Raw genomic sequence first — 16260 nt, forward strand, 5'->3', positions numbered from 1 at the left:
TTACTCTCACATATATTTTGTAGTGTATTGTCACCACGCCTTCTCACTTCATTAGAAATGTTACTACCTCAGTTTCACATCCGTAAAAATCCTTCTTCAATATCTATTGAATCGTATTTATGCTTCTTGGATGAGACCTTGATTGGATTTTCTGATTTCTGTTGGTGTAATTTCCGTTTTTATTATTGAAAAGTCGAGCTTCTCATTTTGATTAAAAATCGATGAATATATAAATATAGCCCTTTGGGCATCCTCTGTCCTCCTCCTCAGTATCTCCTTGTCTCCTTCCCGACGAAGACCCTAAGAGGTCGAAAATTTGAAAGAAACTAACGTGTGAGTTCTCTTTTATGTGTGTGTATGTTTTTGTGGCCTATCATGGCATTTATTTATATTCATATCACCTGTGGTGTCTTTCATAAGTAACATATACGTATATATATATATAGTATTTTGCTCTGGATTATCATAATTGTTATTACGTATCGTATATATGCTGATTTAAATTCTTTTCTTTTGTAATCGTCACCACCTGCTCCTTTCACGAAATCCAAGGCTTTCCTAAGCCTTTCTTTCCTTCCACTTGTGCGGGACGTACATATCTGTCAAATAGCCTATCACAACGGATAGTAATACAGGAAAGTTTGCCTTGTAATATAATTGTACTTTAGAAAATCTTGGCGACATTTAATGTTTTACATATATATTTACTGATTTGAATGAATGAGAGTGGCCAAATTTAATCCAAAACATTTTAATTGCTGTATTTCAAGAAAGTAAGAATCCTGGGATGTAATATTTGTTTGTTTTTTAAAGGGTTCTTGGGGACGTTCATATAATCCGAGTCTTTACATTGCCTTTCTTCACTTCCACTTGCCTTCACCAGGTCAACCTCGTGATGCGGCCGATTAAGTAGCCGTGGATTTTTTCAAGTTTTCGAATGGATTCACTGAGGATCTTCTAAGAAGTTACTTTGCGAAACGTAGGGAAACACGGAGAAAGTCGCCCGGTGGAAAATCCGAGAAACCTTCCTACTCTCTTCTACTCATCTGAAGACTTCCACACTGTTTACGCTTAAGGTTGGATGGCGATATTTGGTGGAACTTGTTCGCAGGAAACATAATGAAATACACTTTTGTATGTTCCACAAGAGTTTTTAATCCCGACCTAGGTTTCGGCAGTACACACTGTCATTATCAAGGTGAATATGTTAGCTTTCCCCTCCCACCATCACCACCTCCTCCCTGCCTTAACCCCCTCTCCCTAAGCTATATAAGCTCGCAAAATGTTTGTATATTCACCTTGATAATGACAGTGTGTACTGCCGAAACCTAGGTCGGGATTAAAAACTCTTGTGGAACATACAAAAGTGTATTTCATTATGTTTCCTGTTTACGCTATCGATCCATTTGATGTTTATTATTCCTTGGCAGCACCGTATTTTGAATGCTTCCAATCTTAACTTTTCTGGTAATGGCAAAGTTCATGAACCACGCTACCAGAACAATGGATGACTTTAATAACGGCTACGCGGGACTCAATAGTGAAATTACTCAAAACCGCATCAAATTCCCAATCCTCTCACCCATGCCTTCTCCGTTGCATTTCCGTAATTTATCATTTCTTTAAAAATGAGAGATCTGGGGATATATGGAAATAATTATGTTTTTGCCGTTCAAGTAATATATTTATGAGCAATATATATGTAACTCAGATCTCAGGTAAGCTACCTTGAGGTCACGCCATACCATTCTACGTCTATTTGAATGCCATGCAGATGTATTTCGATGCAATTAATAATTGTGTACGAACAGAAATGCTGTCTAAATGATGGAACAAACTGGCCTAAGTAATTATCTGCATGAAGAATGATCGTAGGCTTTCCCGGCGTATAGAATTTTGGAAGGATACACGGGATTTCCACCGGGTCAGGTTCTCCAACTCCATCTCGGCCGACGTTTCGATGGGCGAGATGGAGAACCTGACCCGGTGGAAATCTCGTGTATTATCTGCATATTATATGCAATCATCTGCATATTATATGCTAAGAGGACGCATCCATTTAGCTCGACCGATATTTACATGTTCCTTGTTTAAAATTGAATCTATCATCCGTAAACTTTCAGTATTTTTAGAAAATCTGTGCCGACATTTTCCTGCATCTAAAACACAAAATTTTACACATATAAGATACTGGCAATTGTTAAAAAGGTTAACAAAAGTTGTTAATAAAGTACGTTAAAAATTATCAAAAGGTTGAAATTGTCGATATACCCCGAAAGTTCCAAGGTTCCTAATAAGTAGTGTGCCATTTTAAGAGGCAAAATACCACCATTCAAGCGGTAGTGGTGCGACCTCTGGCTTGAATCCGGTTTTCGTCAGTTGAGGCTTCGTGCGAAATTCATGAAAAACGTGAGGTCATTGTGGGAGTGAAGAGATATTCCACCGATCAGCGTCATAGCCCATTTAGATCATATACGCCAGTGCACCATCGAGGTCTCTGTCAATAAAAAAAATATGGATTTTTCTTCTCATTAACGTAATAATTCAAGGAAAATAACCTTTTGTTCGTGAAGCAGCCAGTACATTTCCTTGACATGTGTTGGTATACCTATACTGAGAAAAAAAAATGTGTGACGCATTCGCATCGGCGTAAATGACGTGAAAATGACTTAGCGGCCAGTATATTGTTAAATTTAATACTTTAAAAATATCATAATGGAGTTTCAACCTATGTACACCTTTCCATTTTGACTTTTATTAACGCTAAAAATTCTCTATAACTCCAGAAGTATGCGACGGACAGAGAAACGGAAAAAATATGGGCCGGTTTATTTTTTTAAACTCAATCTCTATCGGCAGTAAAATAAGATTTGCTAACTAATTAAGTACTAAAAATGTAATCATCTGATGATGCTGTAAGCGAAACCGGTCGTATAATAAATATAAAATTGCGGAAATTGCTCCTGCTTCTTTGTTATGTTCCGTTTCCACTCCACCTCGCCTGAAACCTCACATTATATACGAAATGTCTCCGCAAAAAGTTGAATTCATTCTTTGTTTGGCTCAGGTTTGATTTGCGGAGACAAGTGGCATTTAGATATTCATCGATTATTTTTGAGCATTGTTTGTTTAGCTGATGGAATGAGAACTTACATTGGACAGCCTCCCAAAATATTACCATTTTCCAACTTTTATAGAATGCACGGTGGAGGCCCCTCCCCCTTTAATCTTCCATTATACTTCATGACCATTCCCAATGGAATTGCGTTGCAGCTCCAGATATCAGCAGATGGGAGTAATAGCGCCAGGTGCGAATTGCAGTACACGTGCGCGAGGCGCGTGAATAACCGCGACGGAATCGTCGAGGTCACGGCGAAGCAGTGATCGCCAGAGAGACGGTGCACAAAGCACTACGACGGAGAAATCTTTCGTCTCAATAATGCCGTCAACCGGTCACTTTCGATATTCCACCAGAGCGGATGCCGAGACAAAAAAGTCATCGCGCCGTTTAAGCAATATCATATTTCGCAACCTATGACATGCGCTCATACTTGATGACCGTTACGTTTTATATTCGCCACTGCTAAGAGTTTTCAAACTTAAAGAATCCGTAAGATTAACAGAGAGTATGGGCGGTCATCGAACCGGATGAAGCGCCTTATACATTTCCATCTTCAAAACGCCGCGCCGCACAGTGGTCCGAAATCGGAAAAAGCCGGACCAGAGTCCAAAATGAACTTTTTTTAGATAGATAATTATAACTTAGCGTAAGCACTCATAAATAATTTCCGATTATGTATTTATATGCCGTTTTACATGCACTTGATCCGTTGCTGAGATACATTAGCCTAAACATGACCAATTTTTCAAAAACGCGCAAAAAACACAATATTCATTTGACCGGATGCTTTGGCTGTATTATCCATGATTTTTGAAGATTTTATTTCTCATCTGCATGTTTTTACAACACAAAATGGTGGATCCATTTTCGCGTGAAATTTGAAATAAAGTAGACGTTATGTTTTGTTAACGTAATGTGTTACTCGGGAAATTTACATCACAGTTTACATCTTTAGAGATTCCAATTGGGAAATTGCTGATGAAAGATAGAGACGTCGCTAATAAATGGCTGCCTTTTTCCACCCTTCAGACCCCAAAAGGGTCAGGGAGTAAGATTTTTCTCAATTAAAAGTGGATCCGTTTTAATTGAAATACTTAAAGGATATAATGCCTGTCCACTTCACGTTATCAATTATTTACATACCATTAGTTTCGACGTATTCATGCGCTATCTTCTGGTACTCCTCATGGCTCCCGATTGCGATAGTTTTATACCTGGTGTAAGTATAAACAGGGGGATTTAAGGCAGGAGGGATAGTATCGGGGAATGGGTTTGATATTCATCGTCATTCATTTGTCCTTTTCCTCTATTCCTCCTTTTGTTACGCAACATATCGCCTCACACCGTTGATTTCAGTGGTTCCATTGTTTTTCTAATGCCCATAAATCTACGAAATGACATTTTCACCGAAAATTTCGGCTTTATCTCTATCTAGAATTTTTTAACGTTGAAACCCCATGAGGTAATTCTGAATTACGTTTAGACTCCATTATGTCGTCAAAAGGTCATAGTTGGATAATTTATTTAGCATAAAAAAACTTACAGCGTTTTCTGAATTGTGTGCCAACTTATATTAAAATCGCTCGAGTTAAAGTGCTTTACATTAGAGATCAAATATGACATAGATCAAAATCTACATAATATTCTTCGAGCCACCTCTAGGGTGTTTGGCAATGGGTGATTGTTTGGTTTGGCCTGCAACATGGATTCTCACATTCACTCCACACGGTCATAAAAATGTACAGGAACTAACAAATTACACTTCCACATGAATGCAAAGGCAAAACTTGCCAGCTATTTATGAAGGCAATCTGCCTATGAAGCTATAATATACTATACATGTAGCTAGAAATACTAGGACATTTCAGAAGCATGCATTAAGAAATAAATAAATTAGTAGAGTACACTACAAGTCAACTAAATAATTAGTAAGCTCTAACGCTGCCGTTACAGTCTATCTCTCTTATTTTATTTTTATGATCTGATCAATGATTACTCATGTCTGTAAATATATCGTAAAATCAATAGACTCTGCGCGTGCATCTACAACCAATTTATCTATTCCCGTATCGTACTTGAGTGGAGACCGGCCCGATATTGTTCCAAGTGAGAACGGAGTGCTTGGTGTTTCGATTACCATGACTCCAACCCTCATGATCCATTAGATCCTGTTAAGTTGGTTTCGCTAATCCTTGAGTTTCAAGGTTCAAAAGGTTTCGATCATGAATACATGACGCGCTAATGGATAGCTTTCCGTATTTCACGCTGTGAATACGAAAGAGTCGTTGAACATGGTAACACAATAGCAAATGTCCTTCGTATGCTAATTGTCGTCCAATATATCGTGAATTCGAGTTACACAATCTTTTTTTCAGTTGTCTCCATCACATGAATCCAAATACGTGGTCTAGTTATTTTTGTCTGCGCGACGATACGGAAAGCCATGCATACGCTTAGTGTAAGTGCCTATGTGTACACGTTTATCGACCTGTTTGTGCTAATGGGCATATTATTCGTTGGAATTGATCAAGAAATCTATTTATTGTAAATAAATAAACTTTGTAAAGAAATACAATTTTTTAAAGAGCTGTGAATTATGTTGTGGTATTTATAATTATAGGGAGAAATGAATTTCTGAACCTATTCGTTCTCCAGTCTATTTCTCTATTTTAATCTCTTCTTTCTATTCGCTGCTGTATTGTATTTTAATAATGATATCTCAATAACGTTTTGCCATCATAGTAGTTGCGCCGACTCCATGGAGCCTGAGGGGGCCCGAGCCCCCTCAAAAACTCGTTATGGGGGCGAGGAAAAATGTGTCAGGCTTGTCGATTTTCCCCGGAGCGTCCAGTTATTGAGAGTCGAGTTTTCAGGGTTCTAATGTTGATCATATGACTTTTCTTAAATGCTTTAAAAAACTTACTGCCTCGATGGAAAAGTTTACAAATATGCATATCATTATACGTATTTGATTGAGGGAGTGAGTTTTAATCAAACTCTTCACGAAAAAAGGCATTATACGACCGGTAGAGAAGATGTGAGGCTTCGTGATTCCTTCCCGATTTCAATTAGAATTTAAATTTCCTATCTTCTTTCACAATCACTTAGCCAATTTGTAGCTCAACCTAAGCATCTTCTCCGGTGATGACTAGTGCTGGAGGGTAGTGTAGATATAAGAGAACTTGACCGCAGATTCGAAGACTGCTGAAAGGATGGATTTGGCAGTCTAGTCATCGGCGTTGTCTTTGTTTGGGCGCCAGTGTTTGCGGAAGTGCTGAGCTGGTAGCTATGGGGACGAGGGGTAGCCATACGTCGAGGCATTTATGCTTATCGCGGAGAAACGCTCTTGACTCTCTCCCTTCCCCAGTGAGGCTTGGCTATCAATGCGACGTGTGAGGTCGTTTTATGTGTCCTCTGTCCTTCCCGGCTATCTTCACGCATGCGAAATTAGCGTGGTCGCATCGCAGTTTGCTTCCCTCAGCTTATTTAGCGAGAATTTCTGGGTCCAGTGCCCGATAAGGCGACTAAAGATGATGATGGGGCCTTGGCGTTTATAGATAGTCATTACGGGGGTGCTTTCCTCCTCCCTCCCTTACATTTACCCCATGACATTTTATATCAAAACATTTTTTGAATTGTAAATTCCCCTTAATCAGTAGTGGATACAGAAAGAAACTCAAGGGGGGGCGCAAAAGATACCCTGAGTTACCTTTAATTTTATCGTAATAAAAAATAATCAAGTCACAAGCAAATTTTAAGAAGGTTTAAAGTGATTATGTAAAAATTAGGGATGGTCGGATCGGAAACCCCGGATTCAAATATCCGCGGATTTTGCCCTTCATCGGATACAAAGTCGCGGAAGACATCGAATCTGGATCCGAAATTCTGAATAATAGCTTCAGTGAATGCAACGCCCCATAAGGGTGGAAAGTGTTCCGATTCTATCTTCAAATGTGCCGTCGCATGCGATTCTTGTCCTACTCATGAACCGTTTTGTTTGAAAGCTCTCGCAGAGGTTACGTAGGAGAATTTCAGCCGTGGAAAATAAAAATAGTAAAATACGACTGGCACATAGTGTGACTCTTCCCAAGAGATTGAACAATCATCGGGGGAATCTCAGCGAGAGGATTTTGAAAATGCATTTGGATCCGAAAGTATCCGATCCGAAAGATTCGGCTTCGAAAATCAAGGATCCGATCCGAATCCGGATCCGATAAACATCCTGGATCCGTCCATCCCTAGTAAAAATACATGAAAATACCATCTTATGGTATAAAAAAGTAAAAATTGTGGTTCTGCAATGTTTGGCAATACGGGCGGCCCCACAAGGGGGGAAGGCGCGCCCCATCTGTATCCACCACTGCACTTAATAGTAATTATCCGTGGCCAAACAACATGATCATCATCCATAATAATAAGTCTTTCATGTTTCCCCAAGTTTATTACCCCATTCACTACGCATACATATCAAATGCCTCTCCCACACCTATATCAAATGCTTCTCCCACACTCCTATCAAATTCCTATATCTCGCCTAATCTCTTCCTATCTATTTCCTGCCTTACTTCCACAAACCATGAATTCTTGGGTATTCCTCTTTTCCTTCTACAAAGTACAAACCAAAGAATGATATTTAAAGTAATGCTACTTACGTTATTACTGAAATAGTATCACTACATCCAAGGGCGCACCCAGAAGCAAAACAAGGGGGGAGGAGGCAAGCCATGGTCGTTCAAGTGGTAACATAGCACAGGAAAAGGTGAATGAAACCACCATTTTAAGAAAATTATAACAGCGCTTTATTAGTTTTTAAAATCATTTGCTCGAAAAAAAAAATTATTTTTGCAACATATCTTTTGCTAATATCCTTTTTCATGTGTAAAGAAGATTTGTTTAAAGCTTTCGTTTCAATCCAATCATGGTTTGCGATTTTTCCCTCTATGAATTAAGGCTGGGGGGGTTAGGTGCAACAAATACCGGGGTGTGTGGGGGTATGGAGTACCCACCAGGATAAGCGGTAGGTGCGAGATTAAAAAATTCCAGAATTTTAAGATAAATGGTTCAAAATGATGAGTTTTACGGCTTTCTGAGGGATAGTTTATTAAACCTTACTCTATTCTATTATTAATATCAATCCAATTAAGTAAAATGGATTAAACTCGAACATTTCTCTGAGCTTTGGGGAGAGGGGGCGGTTTATCCCCCAAAACCCACCCTCACTGCGCCCATGACTACCTGTAGAGGTACATGCACCCCCTCTCGCACATGATACATTAAACTAGTCCAGACTTCGCCACTTTATTTTTTCCCCATTTGAATGTATTTCGGAGAAATTACCAGCATTGCCTTCCTCGTTTACAACTGGAGAAAAGAAAAGAGATGGGCGTGTGACGCAAGAGTATTTGCGTTGTTTTTTTTCCAAGAAAAGAAGGAGGCCACTATAAGGAACTCTTAGGAGTCAAGTAGGGGCCTGGCCAGGTCGGCTGCTCGGCGATCGCTGAGGGCCCCTAGCTTAGGGGGACATCACAACACTCGCGTCTGCCGTGAAACATGTGCGAAGGGTGGAATAAAAAAGACTCAGGTTACTTGAACCAATGTTTTTTTTGCTATTATAAAATTCTACGTTTTCATTACTTGCTTTATTTACGACATAATCAGTGCAAAACGTTCATACACAAATTAAGTTGTCAGAAGAATAAGGAGAACCTGATGCTTTTTTGAAAGGGTAATTCGAAAAGGTTATTTTAAGAGTATTTTTTTAGATTTCACTGAGGATTCAATAAAAAAATCACTAAATCGGTAAACTATAAAAAAATTATTAAATTTTATAAGCTGTGAAATTCTCACTTTTGACGGTATTGTTTTTACTAATTTGCTGTTTTAATGAACTTACATCTAGTTTTTAAGAGCCAGAACAGCGTGAAAATCTATCTCTGGGCGCCCAATTTCCCAGTACAATCCGGAGAAGGACCCGCGAATACCCCGATAACGAAGGCCCCATTATGATCCTCAGCCGAGGGCCCCCAACCACCCCAGACCGCCCCTGAAGTCACGGGTCCATACCGATAGGGGAGACAATAATGGTCCTGTGCGTTTATCTCGTGTTTAACGGGAGAGATAAGACGGAAAAAATAACAGCTGTGAAATAATGCAGAGAGGAAAACAGCCAAGTGCGACTCAACATGTTGATAAATACTGATCGTTTTATTGCCGAATCCTTCTTTTATCTTTTGTTTTTAAGTTAGCCATTCATCCACGAATGCAATTTATGTTGTTATCATCTTTACAGCTAAACCTCAGGTAAATGAAGGTATTTCTCTCATGTTCTCCATGAATTGGTTATTGACCGACGTTTCAGTACTTAGGTACCATCATCATGGAAGATGAAAATAGTTTGTTGTGTCTTCGTTAGATATAACAGAAAAAAAACTTATTAAAGTGTGCATTATTTACTAGATAATTGGTATCTTAGCGATGATACAAGTCAATTTAGCCGCGTTAGCTTTTATGATCGAACTATTACACATGCCTTCTGATGAGGATGTCCGAGAAGAGTTCCGTCGCGAGCTGACTTCGTAAAGTTCATGGATAGTAGTAATTCAAACAGCTGTAGTGTATACAATTGTATATCCTATGGTCAATCGTGCACATACTTATTTGACGGCTCCGTCATCATAATGGTAGATATGGCGCCTTTGTCATTTACATAATGATGACCTGCAGGAGCAGCTTAGACGCGGTCGGCAGGAACTCGTGACGTCATCAACTTATTTGCTAAAGGGTTAAAGCTATCGATTCTTCGCCGCGAATACCTCGAGATATAGGCGGACGGATTTTAAAATGGGGAATAAGAGCCACTCTCTTTTACTCTATCACTAAAGAAACCATGATATTTAGATAAAATGACAGGGAGTATGCCTTGCTGTTAATTGAAGAGGGAAGTACATGAAGGAATGGGAGGATGCCTTAAGAAGCATTATTGCTCAAGCTTCTCCTTACTTAATTGGCAGAATAATTTAATAAAATAAATCAATATAGTATTTATTTTTAAAATTAGCAGATAATCACATTCTTAAAAAAGGTTACCATGCTGAGTCATAATTTTTTCATGCATGGTGATGGGATTATAGAAAGAATGAAAATTCAGGAAATTAAGAAAAGTACTGTTTAATTGAAATTAAATAACATATCACAATTGATGCAACGTGTCAGTTCCTCACGACACCATCTGCAGATGTCTTTTCTGCACCATTAGTATGTATATTGTACAACCATCTTCAAGCTGCTTTTTCTTTAGCACAGCATTGGAACATAACAAATGTAATACGATTAAAGAGTCCAATACAGTATCTTCCACAAGTCACTCTCCTCTCTCAGTAGATTAATTAATATCACAATTGTCACTGTTGAAAAGATGAGTCAACCATTTCTTTTCAAATCATAAAATGCAAGAATTCTTCATTATTGAGATTGAATTTTCAATCACAATGTATTACAAAAAATGATTTTAAGTAAACATGACGTATTTTAAAATGCAAACATTGCATTTTACTGACAAATATGACAGCTTTATCTGAAATCACATTATTTTAACTTTAATTTGTACAGCTGAAGGACTTTCATACAAACTGCACATAGATTGTATACAGGACTGCATTATTGAGTTCATGGAAATGGTTCACGACATATTCATCAAATACTTCAACACAATCTCTTACGCCTAATAAAAAAACATATGCACACATTTAACACTTGAGTGGTAAGAGATCTGGAAGTCCTGCACACACACTTTTTGTCATGGATCCAGACAGATTTCACACAAGGGGATAACTGGCTTGCGTAGCCACTCCGCAGAGGTTGCGCTTGTCTCTAGCGATCTTCACATATCCGTCAAGTCCCCACTTGGTTCCCCAAGAGTTCTTGATCAGCCAGTAGTTCTTCTTTTCCGCATCGGGGTCATCAGGGTCCACCTCGGAGCCGTATCCTACAGCAAGCACTCCATGATCCAATTCAGTAGAACTGCACTCGTGGTCATCATACACACCTTAAAAACAACAGAAATTCCAGATGAAAGAGAGAATAAGCACTGATATTACTTAACTTGCACCGTTACAAGGAATTGAGAGAGTACATGGTTTCAGGTTGGGGACCATTCAGTCAGGTCTGAAATCGCATATTCACGAAGAGAATTTGTTTAATGGAATGGAAATTAATCTTCCCATTTAGCCATTCCTGAATTTTATGAGAACAAAATTACCTGTATGAAAGCTGAAATGTTGGAAACTGAATAGAGGGAAATTTGTTCGCTATTATATACACTAGTGACCAGGTTCCTTATTCAGTGGGTGCATTCAGCACTCACCTTACCTCAATGACAATGAGTAATTGATCACTCTGACATCATGGGACCAATCAGAGTGATGCCACAGCACTGAGCAGTGATTTTGTGATTGTGGAAACACCTAAGCTGACTTCCGATCACCACTTACAATGAGCATGTAATACCGTTACAATATCTCTACGACTGATCAGAAGGGAAGAAAACAAGTGAAAGTCATGCTGCATACAGTCAGTAGAGGTGGGTATGAGTAGTCATTTTCATTCATTTTGATAATTCAAATCGTGTAATTCAGAGCTATCACATAGGACAAGATTGTACTGTAACAGGTGATGGCTCTCTGAGCTAAGGCACATCGTACGCATTAAAATCATCGTGGAAGAGCGCAACTACCTTTTATTTCAATATGCCGAACCACTATAATATCACGCCTGAATCAGATTAATATATGCATGAAAAGTCATCTCTAGTAAGATAATTAACAACTCATGAAGGAGCTAGCTTTGGGGGTTTTGATTGACATAGACAGAAAAGTAAGCACTTAATTTTTTTAATCCATCACCTGCTACTGGATCTATTGGTGGTGGAAAGTCATGGATTTAATCCTTTTCTAGATAAATAAATGTGATGAATACCTATACATTTAGTGGCCACTTCAGCCACTCGTTTGCCAAGTGCATTTTATTGTTGTTGACAATCTTAAGAGCAATTTCTAACCCCAATGAGTGGTTCACCCCGAGCTAATTAGTGCACCAGAAGCCTAATAACGCCTAAACATTCATGAAAGTAGGTGCCAACTTTCTGGCTAGTTCATATTTTTCACTAAAACAAAAAAAAAATGGCTGAATGAAGAATGTTTTTCATCGTAACTTTTCTTTAGGTATGCTGACTTACAAAAAATATTGGGGGGGTCCCAAACCGGGGATCTTGCCCAGGGAAATTACATAAGTAGCGAGTTATAAGTTTTTTTAAGAATTTCAGAAGTCTTATGATCAACATAAGAACCTTGATAACTCGAATCTCAATATTTGGACACTCCGGGGAAAATCGACAAGCCTGACACATTTTTTCCTCACACCCATACAAATTTTTGAGGGGCCTCTGGCCCCCTCAAGCCACATGGAGTCGGCACCACTGCTTTTCTTTCCATAGCTTCTATGAAATTCTTTTAATGAATTAAGATTTTGGAGCTGAGTGAATGACCCTGTTGCTTTTCAATTACGTAAATTCAGACAACAATAATCCAAACTAATGTTAATGCACCACCTTACATTTAAAATTACTACCCATTCTTCATCATGGCACAATAGACAATTTCCTCCAGACAGAGAGAAAATAATTTGGGCCAAATGAATAGGGATATGGGGAACTATAAGATAATAAAATAATTGGCATGGAATAGGTGGATATGGAGGACTGCAGAGTACCATGTGTAGGATTACCACAAAATGTACTCTAATTTCCTATGCATGGATTAACTACTATAGTGGGCTTTTCACGACATGAACACACCTTCAGAATAGAACTGGAAAGACTCATGGCTGGCATCAATGGCGACTGAGACGGGGCCCACAGTAGCAATTGCGGCCTTCAGGTCCTTCTCACTTCCTTCGGGGACGTCCACAAAACCAGAATCTGTTGCTCCGGAGTCCTCAGCTAAGTAGCGACACTTATCATCCTGCGAAAGGTAACAATGTCCATTTATAATAAAGAATACATTCCCTAGAATGAAGCATATTGTTTAGATGTAGACAAGAATATGCGTGAAAATTCTACAAACGAAGTGGCAACACTCACTCACGTTCTCACACGATCCATAATTTCAACAAAGACCAAAATCAGTCGAATGCTAAATAGCTACTTGTTCTTTCCCAGACTAAACTGAAGTAGTAAACAAATAATTATCATGGTAGAGGAATGGCTTGCCATGAGCTTCTATTTAACTATTGAATTATCTAAAAATGGTGGTTCAGCTAAGCACACAGAGACTTGAAGCAGAATCTTCCACCATTGAAAGTATTCAATTAAAATAAGCAATGCGTAACATTCAAGCACTTATCAGATGAATTCAAATAAATTTTTAAAAATTGCCCTGAACCCACCCGCGGGTTGAACTATTTCTGTTTTGCAAGTTACTTTTAAGGAGTTCTGACCAAAACGGAACAAAATGTATACAAACCTCGGCTTCATATGGGTATGATTTCTCCGTATCGATTCCTCCATTGTCCTTCACATACTGGAATGCTTGGTCCATCAAACCTCCATTGCAACCATTATTTCCGTACTTGGTAGAGCAATCGATTAAGTTTTGTTCACTGAGAGAGATCAGTTTTCCAGTTTTTCTGAAATGTTGACCCTCTAGAGCACCAGTCTGCAATTAGAAAACAGGAAAACAATGATAACGCAGAAAACTTTCCAAAATCCTACATCACCGTAGTATCAACTGCTTTTTGACACATAACACAGCGTTATAGTTGTAAAACCATTATCATTTCAAAGGGGCAATCCAATCCGCAAAGTTCGTGAAAACACAGCCAACTTACGGCACTGAATGACCAGCAAGAACCACAGTGGCCTTGGTCTTTCACGGGCGTCACAGCACCGTGCTCTCTCCAATCCACACTTGCGGGCAACTCGACGTGGGCTGGGTGAATAAATGTAGACCCTTTAAGAAGCCTTCGCTTCAGATGACCTCCATTTTTGGTTCTGTTGAATCCATTCACTAACCCTCTGAACTCATGTGAAAGCTGAAATGCATCAAAATCATAAATTACGTGAATACAATTAGCAAAACGTAGTGACTTAAGCATGAAAAATGCATATGGAATGAAAAAAACTTACCAAATCGCCAAACTGATTCAATGCCAGTTTGTAATTCACCAAACCTTTCTCATAGTTGGAGTTGTGCTTGGCAATTTTCCGCTTATTCTCCATGAAAATCTTCATGCGAAATTTCTCTTCGATATCATTGGGATATGCCTTCTTATGCTCCAGCTACAGAATCAAAGGAAACATGTATTCACTGCGAAAATCGGATACGAAGTCTCCACCGATATAATATCTCCACGGCATATACTTACCTTAAAAGCATCCCATTCTTGAGCAACTAGATTAAAGAAAGACACTGCCTGGCATCCCACCAGTAGGGCGAAGATTACTGTTAACTGCTTCATGGTGAACTCTGTAAATGAAGGACGTAAATTAGTACTAGTCGACCTACAATTCCAACGCACAAATTGGCTGGGACATCTTTCAGTCTCACCGTGAAGGCTGTTCACTCAACGAGAGACAACGCAGAACTGAAGTAGCAATAAACAAGCACTCGCTTCGTCCACCAAACCTTTTCCTAAGATACGCAATACCCCGTGACCCTGATGTGTACATATGATCGATGACGTCAACTAGTCTCTAAATTATTGCCCTATAAAATCCAAGGCTTTGTGTAGATTTAACACTTAAATTTTCGTTCAGAGGTGATGGTTTATTTCTGTTCGACAATTAATGCAATTCTGATATTATCATCACAACGAAATTGCAAATACAATACAATCGAGTCCACCACTCAATCGATTCTTCACCTCTAAATCGATTCATCAGATGGTCCACCGAGTACAATCGATCGGGAAGATGGCGCTCATTCAAATGCAGGATAATTCAGGAATGGCTAAGAATAATGCGACAACTTTACATCACGAAGAATTTTTTTCTTCACTTGGATTATGAGATTTTAAAATTTATGCTATATATTAGTGGTGCGAATATAAGATTATTAAAGTAATACTTGCTGGATAATGTTTATTAGACTTACCTTTTAACGAAAGTGAATACATATAATCATGGCTCTTATATACGGGTATGTAATGGCCATGCATATAATATTACATGCGCACTACATTTTTCGATTTTTAATTTCTGAAATATTCTCGAAAAACTTATTTTTTACTTTTTCGTCAATCATATTTGAAATATGATAAGCCGTGCATACGGTCGTATAGGCCGTTATTTTCTTCTCTTAATAAAACGTGTTTTTAATGTTATCTTTTATTCTTAAAGATTATTTTAGACTTTTTAGTTTTGTTAGTGAAGAATTCTGCAATCGATTAAAAGTTTAGTGCAACCACATATGATTGTCTGACTTTTACACCTCACTTTTTTCTGGGATGGTGATGGCTTGATTCGTTTCAAAAGTTTACTCTCTTAATCTACGTTGTCATCATCCATATATTATTTATAAATCAATTTGACTATTTCTAATATATTGCAGGAAAAATCAGTTACTTCATTACTAGAATCTCGGATTTTCTTCTAAATAGGCTTAGCCTTCATGGGTGGACATTCATTACTTTTTATTTTATTTTTTTATTCATCACCAGAAAACAGCATTATTAGGGCTTTACAGCTGGGAGCTACAACAGGTCACAATAGACCATCATGAGCATTCATGTGTTGGATCGGGGCAACCTACCCAGGTGGGACTCAACTCCCCGACCTTTGATTTGGCAGACAAGGACTGTACTCTGCCACCACTGAGGCCTGAAAAAATGTGATGAATCTGGTAATTGTAAAATTCATACATGATTAATTAATCATTCGTTACACTTTCTACAAATAATATTTTTGAAACATGCTTACTCCCATACTCCCTCATGCCCATTTGCGTTGAGGAGTATGAGAGCGGGGGAAGATTTGAAGGGGGTCACTGCGGTCATCACCCCACTCCAAATTTTTTCAAAACTTTTTATTTTTATTAGTTGCATAGTTTTTGTATCCTTGTAAATGAGTAAAAGGGGTTTGTATGCAA

At 38.5% G+C, this 16260-nt stretch overlaps 1 protein-coding gene across 1 annotated transcript; it reads right to left on the reverse strand.

Moving 5' to 3' along the window:
- Nucleotides 1–10272: 10272 nt before the first annotated feature.
- LOC124165286 (procathepsin L) lies at nucleotides 10273–15017 on the reverse strand. Its single transcript, XM_046542628.1, has 7 exons — nucleotides 14722–15017; nucleotides 14540–14640; nucleotides 14301–14453; nucleotides 14003–14206; nucleotides 13639–13830; nucleotides 12972–13137; nucleotides 10273–11165 (listed from the first exon to the last, which is right to left on the reverse strand). Exons 2-7 carry the CDS (start codon nucleotides 14630–14632, stop codon nucleotides 10936–10938), a joined length of 1038 nt encoding a protein of 345 aa, XP_046398584.1. The 5' UTR covers nucleotides 14633–14640; nucleotides 14722–15017; the 3' UTR covers nucleotides 10273–10935.
- Between the last annotated feature and the right edge of the window lie 1243 nt (nucleotides 15018–16260).

This window comes from Ischnura elegans, chromosome 9 (assembly GCF_921293095.1).
Source record: "Ischnura elegans chromosome 9, ioIscEleg1.1, whole genome shotgun sequence".
NCBI classification, from domain to species: Eukaryota; Metazoa; Arthropoda; class Insecta; order Odonata; family Coenagrionidae; genus Ischnura; species Ischnura elegans.

Bases quoted from the DNA above. Each gene is read 5' to 3' on its own strand.
- LOC124165286 (XM_046542628.1), bottom strand. From the start codon at position 14,632: ATGAAGCAGTTAACAGTAATCTTCGCCCTACTGGTGGGATGCCAGGCA. The intron at 14,454-14,539 runs GTAAGTATATGC...TTGATTCTGTAG, and splicing joins AAGAATGGGATGCTTTTAAG to CTGGAGCATAAGAAGGCATA. The intron at 13,831-14,002 runs GTAAGTTGGCTG...TTCTAATTGCAG, and splicing joins CTTGCTGGTCATTCAGTGCC to ACTGGTGCTCTAGAGGGTCA.